General features: G+C 53.1%; 1 protein-coding gene across 8 annotated transcripts in view; it reads right to left on the reverse strand.

Annotated features, from left to right (window-relative positions):
* Window positions 1–7,829: 7,829 nt before the first annotated feature.
* LOC138064154 (interleukin-11 receptor subunit alpha-like) overlaps window positions 7,830–10,557 on the reverse strand; it is a 43,440-nt gene continuing 40,712 nt past the window's right edge. For all 8 annotated transcript variants that reach the window (XM_068925472.1, XM_068925467.1, XM_068925465.1 and 5 more), the window contains one exon: window positions 7,830–10,549. In XM_068925472.1, the coding sequence (XP_068781573.1) occupies window positions 10,152–10,549 (398 nt within the window). In that variant the 3' untranslated portion in view covers window positions 7,830–10,151. The remainder of the gene's footprint in view (window positions 10,550–10,557) is intronic.

A 10,557-nucleotide genomic window follows, 5' to 3' on the forward strand; every position in this document is an offset into this window, starting at 1 on the left:
CCACTTGGCCTCATCTCCTCTTTCCTGGTGCTGGCAGTTACACTAGGACTCACCTGGAAATGTGCTGGCCCCCGTGGGAACCATGAAGGTCTTTCAAAACCTCCTCCTCCTGCTCCTGGAAGGCCAGCCCAGCACCCTGTCCCCTGACAGCTAGAAACCTCCTGTTGTCCCACTGCAGTGCTCCCAGGACCAGCCCAGCTGCTCCTGCGCTCATGGTGTCCACAGGCCTGAAATGATCCGTGTCCATCCCTGAAATGATCAGGTTGCAAATTTAAAAGAAATAGGAGTCTCCTCCTCACACTCTGTGTAGATAAATCACGGACACCTGCAGTACAGGGTCCTGGAGGAGCCAGATGCTCAGCCAGGCACTAGTCAAACGCATCAGGGTAGGTACACTGCTGCCCATTAAACCCCCGGGGCCCAGGCAAGCTCCACCTGGGCAAGTTCCTGTGCTAGTGACTGCTGGAAGCTGAGAGGGGATAGCAGAGAAGGATAACTCTGGTTTACTCTGTTTCTTGTGCTTTTTCTTATGTATTTAGTAGTGGTCTCTGCTGAAGAGAGATCTAGAGTGATATGGCCTCTGCCCTGACCCAGGACAGCCATCCTTAGGCTGTGTCCTATGCCCTTTGCACTGCTAAATTTCATCCCATATCTATTGCACTCATTTCCTCCTGTAAGACACTCTGACACTCCTCTGAGTTATCAGTGAATGTCATTAACCTGCTCCCACATTTCGTGTTACTATCCCACACCCAGCCTCACTGGGTGCCCAAGCAGCTCTCCGAAGCACCAAGGACCCTAATCACTGCCCTTTCAAAACACCCTGCTGCAGCATACCCTCACGCTCTGACTTATCCACCTGCCTCACTAATCCTCACCTCCTCTGGTATTGCCAAAATCAAATGGCATCTCCACCTGCGTCCTTCCTCCCACTCCCATGTGCCTCATGATGCACCCCTCTGGGCAAGATTTACCGGGCAAAGCAACTGTGTGGGCAAGAAGGAAGCTTTGGTTTAATTAAAATGCACCAGGACTGCAGAGATCAGGTTTAGCACTCGTGTGGGAAGCAAACACCTGGCTGAGGATGGGGAACAGTTGCACATTCGTGCTGAGATGTGCAGGGAGGCCAAGGATAACAGAGTCAGGACTGAGGGGTCCCAGGAGAGTGGACAGGGTCTGCATTTAGGAAATGGGGGGTATGTGCCAGGATGAGGGGTACCAGCAGTGCTGGGCTAGCAGAGCACTGCAAGGCAGCCCTGTCCTTCGTCCCTGGGAGGTTTTCACCTACTGAATGCCTGTCACATCCTGAGGAAGTGGCGCGGCTGCAGATAGAGATGTAAGCTTTGTCTGGGAGGGAGTGTGACGGCCCTTTGACCTGGTATCCTGCAGGGCAAGAACTCCCCTGGCTCCCAGCATTGCCTGAACAATGCTGAACCAAATGATCCTGCCTCTCCAAAAAATCCCAGCGAGCAGAAAAAGCCAGCCACCCACTGGGAAAGAGAAGGAAGGCACCGCCGAGCCTCTTCTTTCTTTTGTTCGGATGGGCAGAGTCCAAGGCTATCCACCACCGTTCCTGGCTGCACGCATGTGTTAGCACATCCTGGAGCCCAACAGGAGCTGGCAGCTGAGAAAAGTAAGCTGGAAAGGACCGTGCCTGTGGGCATTCAGCCATCCAGGGGGGCCCAGGACTCAGGGCATGATGGATGAGTTTGTGCAGTCTTTTTATGCACTCCCTGTGCTACTGTTTGCTCACAGTGATGGGCCCTTCCAGCTCCTTACAGTAAAGAAAGGGTTCATCCCTGCTGCCCAGGGAGGCTGAGGTAGCAGGGCTGGTATAGTGTTTCAGAGCAGCCTGGACCACCTTAGGAGCTGACTGTGGCATAGAAAATTGCTGATGGGTCACTCTACCACATTTTAAGCTTTTTTTTTTTTTTTTTTTTGAAATTAAAGGAATTTCTCATGACAGGGATGCATGCAGTGAACACAGCAAGGCTCAGAGCCGTGCACAGAGTAAGGGGCTGCTCTGAGTGATGCCTGCTCTCCTCTTAAGTCTTTAGCAGCACCAGTTACTGCATCCCATGTACCGTTTCTGGAGGGGCAAGAACATGCATGGTTATCTTCTGTCAAGACACCCATTTCCCCCAGGAAAAATGGGGTAGAGGGGTGGCAGATCTACTCTCCCACTTGTGGCCTGCCTCGTCTACTTAGAGGAGACTGAAAACTCTTTAGGGAGGGGATTAGCTTTTGTTTTGGGGCTCAGAGTAGGTCTGAGTCTTTAAACACCATCCATAATAATGATGATTCCTGCATAGCTTGGACTTGCACGCATGGCTGACATGTACCTGTAATCTGAGTGCTATGATCCTTGCAGTGTGCAGGAAACCCAAGCCATCATGCTGAGTGCTGGCACTGGCCACTGCAAACGCATCAGCTCCATCTTTCCCCTCTACTGTCCTAAAGGAGGGGAAGTGACCGCCATGCTCCTCCAGGCCAGGGAGCTCTGCTTTGATTGCACAGAGCTTGTCTTTGCAGGAGGCACTATCTCAAGGACTCTGATGTGCTGAGATGAGTCCACAAGCCTCACCTCCTGCCACTCTGGGAGTCCTTCTTTGCTCTTCTCGCACAAATACTGAGCAAAATCAAAATGCCTCCCGAACCTCTGACAGCAAAAGAGGTGTTTGTGGGGATGCCAGAGGAGCTGAGCACATGATGCCTTTGAATGCACCCTGGAGCGCATGGTAAAAGGATTTGCACACAGTGAGCATAGGAGGAAGCCGAAATCCCCATCCTAGCACGTCTCTGCTACTCTTCTTTAAGCTCCCAAGATGGTACACACATTTCTGTCCTGCATCAGCTCAGGGCTGATAGCCCTGAGCCCTGCATGGACCCCTTCATCCGCTGCTTGATGTCTCACTCCAAACTATGCTCCAGCCCCGTGGCGAGAAATAGAGGGCGGCATCACATTGGTGCTCCAGACACAGTCCCTAGTGCCACTCCCTGGCTTTGGCTCTAGTGCCACTGTGAAAATATACCTTATCCTCTAAGTGTGGTTGTCAGGTTGTCACCAGATTGTGCATGGCCTGTGTGAGGATGCTGAAAGCCACCTGGTTTACAGCCAGGTGGGACGAGACCCTTGCTAAGCCCACAGTGAGTGAACGCCAGTGAATAATTCACAGCTAATCAAGGATGTTTTGCAGTAAGCTCTGAGCCACGCACAGCAAATATCTCACACTGACGTTGTTTACCTCTGCAGTAAAATAAGATGCTGGTTACACAGCAGTAGATTAAAGGGCTCCTAATGTCTTTATTGGGTACAAGATACACATACTCAGTCCGGTAACTATCTTCAAAGCAAAAAATTAAAGGCAAAACTAAATGATCAAGGCAGAACTCAGCATTTCATCAGCCTTTTCACAATCTGCTCAGGTCTGCAGATTATACAGCCCTGCGTGTACTTGTTTAAAGAATCACAATGTTATAAATCAGGTTCATATCCTTAAAGGAACATTTGCAACCCCCTCTTACCCCCCACCCCCAGGGCCTTGCCCTCCCTCCTCTCGCATCATATCAGCCAGGCCCCAGTCAGTGGCTGCATTCTTGCAGGAGTGCTGATTGCTCCTCTCTTATGGAGGACACCAAAATGCTGTCGAGGAGTGCCGGACTGCAGGGCAGAGAAGCTGCCGTGGCCCTGCTCAGATGCAGCCAGGTGTCTGTTTGGTGAAGCTCTCCAGGTAGCAACAAAACTCCAGATCCTAAAGACACTAAGAGGCCGAGCTTCCCTTGCTGACAATAGGAGTGCAGCTTGGCTGGGCAGCACGCCTTCTTGCCATGCTCTCTTTGGGTTTCAGCTGCTGCCCATCACCATGATCCCTGGCCTCCTTCTGTGCAATTGTTCTCTGGATCGTTTTCATTTCAGGATCCCAGCTGTGCTTTGGAGAAGGGTGTGGGGATTATTATTAAACTGGGGAATTACAGTAGTGGTGGCAGTGGGTTGCGTTGCAGCATGTGCAGGGAACTTTCACTTCCCTTTACCGCGAGTGCCCCAGTGAAGGCAGCAGATTTTTTCAGAGATTTTTCCTTTGAAATGGCTACCCCAGTTCCCAGTGCCTTCAGGAGGAAATGAGAGCAAGAACCTGCAAGTACCGGTACCCTTTTCTTTGGTCTCCAGACCCCTGCTAGCCCTTAAGTCTCTTACAGGCTTCCAGGCAATCCTACAGAGCAGAGTGCACTGCATCAATGAAGCAGGTCTGCAGATCACCCATCAGGTTTTCATGGCTCTGCCACAGACCCTCAGGCAACAGTTTAGGAACTGCTGCATTTGGCAACAGTTTAGGAACTGCTGCATTTAAAGGATTGTGCAGAAAAAAGGGTAGATCAAAATGTTATTGATTGCAGAACCTGATCCCGGAGCAGAGCAAAGCGCTTATGCAACAGGAATAAACAAACACAGCTAGACTACCGCAGGAAGTGGAGGCCACTAACCCACTGCAAGGTCTAGCCACAGACCATGCCGTCTCCTTTGACCTGCCTTAACTTTGAGGCCTTGATCCCTGCTGATGTCCCCTTCTGTGATGTCGGTCACAGAAGGCTGCCATTCGAGCAATGGTGGTATATGAACTGTACTAGGTTTCCTTACGTTTGTTCTTTTGCATTGGGCTTAGCCCCTATGGGTTCTGTTGCTCAGGAGGCATCTTTAGCCACAGTATGAGCAGGAGTCTGAGTTTCCGTTCCAGTGGCCCCTGAAGACATAGCAGCGTCCATCCCAGGACATTAAGCTGTGGGGATGGAAGTAAATGAAGTAAATGTTCCCGCATGCTGGAACACTATTGTCCAGCTGAGGATGCTGAAAAATCCTCAGCACCATTCCTGCCAGGTTTTGGCCCAGGTCAACTAGCCCTGCACCAAACAACCACCTGAGGCCAAGCACCTTGTGTGCCATGCCGGTTGGCCTCAGGGCCAGAAAGCTGATTTCCTAGTACAGATGTAGCTGGAGGGTGTAGTTCTAGACGCTGATTTCAGCATGATGGTTCCAGAAGCAAGTGTGTCATGGTGAGTTATTGCATTTAACCCCCTGAGAGGCCAGGGGGCTGCAGCCGCAAGGGAGGCCAGCTTGGGCTGGAGATGCTCATCCCTTACCTCTGGGAACAGAAAACTTATTTCCCCAGCCCCCTCAGCTACCCTGCCTGCTCGTGCCTCCCATCCGTCACCTCCTGGGGGGATCTGAACCAGCATAAAGGGAATGAACAGCTCCACGACCTCCTGCTCAGTCCAGCACAGCCAGTCTGCCTTTGCAGCCACTGCCCCACACTACAGGCACGGCTAAGACCCCATGAGAGTCCGCTCTCGTGGACGCAGGTCCTTGGCTGGAATAGCTTGGTGCAGCTTCACTGGTGTCTCCGAATCATTGGCTGCTTTCTGGTAAAGGATGCTCTCACCTGGCAGAACCAGGTGAGGGTTGTGGATGGTGTAACTCTGCTGCAGGGGAGAGGGGACATGGCTGGCCAGTTTGCCCTGGAGCCACTGGCTTACTGGTTAGCTTAGGACCAGTCAGCACCACAACCACAGCAGGCTCTATACCCCAGGGACCTGGGAGGAGGAAGAAAGCAAGGTGAGGGGGCTCAGGGGGTGCCTGCTGCTCATGGTAGCCTGTCACCCTTTACAGATGCCACACAGAGGCAGGAAGTGTTTTTGCTTGGTGAAAGCCACCCGGGGTGGAAATATTAGAACCTTGAGCCTACAGGGAAGGGCCAGACCAACTCCTGGGACCTGGACTGCAAAGCTGAAATCAGACACGTGTCACAGCAATGACGTGACATCCTTACGTAAGGGGAATTACCCATCCCTTGGTGTCCTCAGGTCAGGAGAGAGGTAGGGTCAATAGTCAGAAAGGAGCCGCGGGGTTGGGTAATATTCAATTAGGGCAATATTAAATGGCCTGGGGAGTACCAGCATGGTCTCTGATGCTGTGGCTGTGCAGGCACACAAGTCGGGCAGGCAAATAGATCCTGTTGGGTCAAAGCCGTCTGTATCTATAAATCATACCTGCCAGAGGAATGCAGCCACATCTGCGCTGAAGTGTTTTTGCTCTGCTGCCTTCAGAGACTGTGACTTTGGCAAAGGCATGGGGAAGCTTCTAGCCATGGGGATGCACCAGAGCCCACCCTGTCCATGTTGTCACTGCCTCTGCCCTGATCCCAAAGTCCCCAGACACCAGCACATGCCAACACAAGCGCTGGCAGGGAGCCTCGCTCTCCTGGAGTGAGCCAGAAGGGCTTTTCACTTGCTATGCTTGCGGTTCAGTAGTTATCACAGCGGGTTTAGCTGAGGCTTGTGGCCCTGAGTCTCATGCTGCATGCTGGCTCCTGACAGCTCCCACAGTTTCTGTTTCCCAGTCATCCTCCTCCTTTCATTTTTTTATGTTTTCTCTTTGACTATAAATGGCCCAAGAGGGACTTCCCAGTCCTGCTGAGGAAGAGGTAATAATCCCTTCCTGAAGGAAGCGTCCAGGAAGCCTGAAGGACCCTTCTCATCCCAGAGTAAGTGATGCCAAACAACATCCCCAGGCAGGAAATGCTGGAGGCAGCAAATGGAGCTGATGCTGCCAGGAGTGGAGCTCCTTAGCACTTTGTGGAGGAAATATAGCTGCTGCTGTTAGTTCATTAACATGCCGGGTGGTTCCTAGGAACGGCTCCTTTTACAGCCGTGCAGTGAGTGCACCCCGAGGCACCTTCACCAGGCAGAGTCTCTCCTACGCTCCAGTTGTTTGTGTTTCTTGATGCACACATCCAAATATTGCAAAGCATTAGAGCCCCAGGTTTGCCATGAAAGCAGGTGGCACACTGCTGAACTGCCCAAAGTCCCTTTGTGGGCCTCCAAGGAGTACTTCCAGTGGGAAGATTTACTTCTTTCTGTTCTACTGTCTAGAACTGCTCTCTCTCAGAGAGAGCAGCCATGCATATGCAAGATATCCAGAGATCTTTGTTTTAGACACAAAATCTTCTTCTTTTGAGACTCTTCTCTTCTCCCAGGTGAATCTACCTACATGGTGGCCCAGGGGATCTCTAAGAAAATTTGCATTCAGGCTCTTTACTCTTGCATGGCGCTGGAGGCTGTTGATCCTGTATAGCGGCTGGGGTTGTATCCTGCCACAGAAGCAGCCCTCTACACAGGACGGACACAGCCGATTAATATGATGCATTTCTCTCCATTAGTGTTCAGAGCAGACCCCGACATTGCCTAATTGGTTTGATTTGTCTGCATTAAATATTTACTATCTACGGTTAACTCTTCCATTAACTATGATGCATCATGTTTGACTGCATAAAAATGTTGTAGTGATTCCAGAGCCGGCAGAAAACTCTCAGAAAACTGCTGTGCAGGGTTAATACTGGAAACCACAAGATGATCTAGGGCTGAGTTCAAACAAACACGCACGAGCCTGGAAACACATTTGGGCTGGCAAAAAACATCAGACAAGCGGGCACATCCACCTGCATGGCCTTCATTCCTTCTTCCTTCATTTATGTAGGTATAAGGGCTTGCACATGGACCTGGGGGTTTGCTCTCATGCAAGCAGGAATGAGCACACGTTTGGCTTAAGAACCACAGAGTACTCAATTCCCAGCAAAGCCTCTGGGTTTAGCTTTGTGGCTATCCCAGAGTTCACGATGTTATTAGGGTTAACGAGAAGTATCTCTTGTATATACATGACACTCAGACCCATGGGCACAGGGTGAGGGATGGTTCTCCTATGACGAGGGCAAAGCTAGGCAGTTAGGAAACAAAAGCAGTTTAAGAAATGATGGAGAAAGAAACTGGACCCTGAAAACTTGAACTGTTTGGTTTTTATTCCTTTTCACAGAATCACAGAATGGTTTAGGTTGGAAGGGACCTCTGGAGATCATCTAGTCCAACCTCCCTGCTCAAGCAGGGACCTCTAGAGCATATTGCCCAGGGTCACATCCAGACGGGTTTTGAATATCTCCAGGGAAGGAGACTCCACCACCTCTCTGGGCAACCTGTTCCAATGCTCTGTCACCCTCACAGTCAAGAAGTTTTTTCTCAGGTTTAGGTGGAACTTCCTGTGGTTCAGTTTCTGCCCGTTGCCTCTTGTCCTGTCGCTGGGCACCACGGAGAAGAGGCTGGCCTCATCCTCTTGACACCCTCCCTTCAGATACTTGTACACGTTGATGAGATCCCCTCTCAGTCTTCTCTTCTCCAGGCTGAACAGGCCCAGCTCTTGCAGTCTTTCTTCATTTTGAGCTGTTCTTTCTTTCTGTCACTCGGACAAGGTTTGGATTGAGAAAGAACCTTTGCAAAATGGAAAGTCGAAGCATCCTGTTTCCAAGCTGTCGCAATGACTCTTTCCAGCCCTGCTCCCTTCGGAAATCGCAGCGGAAAGTTCTCACACTTCCCAAATTTCTCCCTCTTGCTCCTGCATCCAAAGCACTCTCCTCTTCCAGACTGACCGGTTACAAACCGCACGCGAGCTTTGCCCGCTGCTAACCTGGCTTTTGTCCAAATCGCTCCAGACTTTGCTTCTCAGAGAGTTACTGCAAGATTTCCCCTTGTCCGAGGAACGGCTGCGGGATCGCGGCCAGGCGTCTCTGGACCGGCCGGCCTCTCCCAGCACTTTCCCCCCCACGCTCGGAGAGGCCGTTCACTCCCTGCTTTGCTGTTGGGGAAGTTTTCTCAGCCTCCTCTCTCAGGGGAAGGAAAACGGTTCCTTTAGAGGCCGTTTTAAAGGCAGTGTTTGCCATCTAGCGGGAAAGCAGGGTCTGGGCATCCCTGTTCCCTGCTCGGGGCGGCGGTGGGACCCGGCTTCACCCTGTTTTTAGCATTCTGGGAGCTGCCGGCATGAGACAGCACCGTACTCCCGCCGGCCCATCGCGCCGTGCCGATCCCTGCTCCTTTCCTCCCCTGGGATCATTTTGGGGTAACCTGCCCTGTGGGGGAAGTGCCCCCTAGACCGGCCTCCCCACACGCAGCCCCACAGCCTGCATCCCCGTGGCGCCAGCCAGCCAGCCGTGGGCGAAGGCCACGGGGAAGGTGCCGGCGGGTGCGAGGGCTGCTGCAGGCCTCCCGCCAGCGTGGGGGGCGCTCCCCAGGTGTGGTTATTTTTACCCCAGAAAAGGGAAGGAACCAGGTTTTGAGGGTTCCCCCCCCACCACCCCCCGCCCCATGGTGGGCTGGGGGCCCTTGCAGCAGGCTGCCGTCGCCATGGCAACGGGGCCTGCCCTGCCACCTGCTCCCTCAGCCGCACCTGGAGGGGTCTCAGCCCGGCCCGGTGGGGAGGAGGAGGAGGAGGAGGCCGGGGGGAAGGCTGGCACCCGCTCTCCTCCGCTCTCATTTCTGGGGGGGGGGGGGGGGTGTTACGGCAGGGCGGGCGGCATTTCCAAGCCTGTGGCTGAGTCCCAGGCAGCGCAGCAGGGCCCGCGGCCAAGCCTGCGGCTCCCAGCCCCGGCGGCAGGCCCCAGGGGCGGTGGTAAATGCCGGGGTGCCACATCAGCTTTTTGCAGCCCTTTGCCTGCCTCAGGGAGCTCACTGGGCCCTTTGCAGCCAGCCATGGATGCTTTCATGGGTAACGATCGCCGGCCCAAGCTCTTGGAGCAGTCCCTCGTGTCCGACGTACGTGAGGAGCTGAAGGAAGGGCTCTGGAGTGGGGGAGAAAGCACCATGTCCCAGATAAACAGCACCTTCCAGGTCAGCATCCTCAAGGGGCATCAGGGCCTTCCAGGTCGGCATCCTCCTGGGAGATCAGGGCCTTCCAGGTCAGCATCCTCCTGGGAGATCAGGGCCTTCCAGGTCGGCATCCTCCTGGGAGATCAGGGCCTTCCAGGTCAGCATCCTCCTGGGAGGTCAGAGCATCACAGAGGCACTGGTGGTGTCTCCTGCCCCAGGAGGTCCCAAGCGTAGACATGGATCCGTCACTTTTAGCATCATAGCATCTCAGTGCACTGGGGGCTGCTGGGCACAGAGGTGAATATACCAGTGTCCAGCATGTCTGAGGAGCTTAGCTGCTGCCATGTCCAGCAGCTCTCCCAGCGTGAAGCAAGGGCTGGGGTTGCTTGTGCCCTGGGAGGGCACTGTGTACTGTAATCCTGCAAAGGTGCACAAGACTCCCAGTCATGTTTAATTTTGGCCAGTTGTTTTCAGGATACAGTGAGGGACCCAGTTGCATTGGCCTGTCTGTTTGTCTTCCCCAAGCGTGCAAAACCCTTGGGCCTGTTTAGTGTAATCCTGGAAACCCAGGGAGTACCTGAGTCCCTCAGCTGGTAGAGGAGCATTTGTGTAGGGCTAGGCTGTGCCGTTTGTGACTTCTCTTCTCTTGGTTCATCCCTGCAGACCAAGCAGCTGATGCAGCAGTTTGTGCAAGCGGGGGAATGTAAGGTGCAGCTGGTGGAAGGAGAGCAAGTAGGGTGCCTTCTTCCTCCCATCTCCCTGCTGGGAGCACGTTCCCCGTCCCTCCCAAAAGACATCTCTAAAAGTGTTTCCTGCTCTGTTTCAGTCCTCACAGCTCTGGAGACAGCTGGAGGAGAGGATGGATTTTCTGCCAAA

This window comes from Struthio camelus, chromosome W (assembly GCF_040807025.1).
Source record: "Struthio camelus isolate bStrCam1 chromosome W, bStrCam1.hap1, whole genome shotgun sequence".
NCBI lineage: Eukaryota > Metazoa > Chordata > Aves > Struthioniformes > Struthionidae > Struthio > Struthio camelus.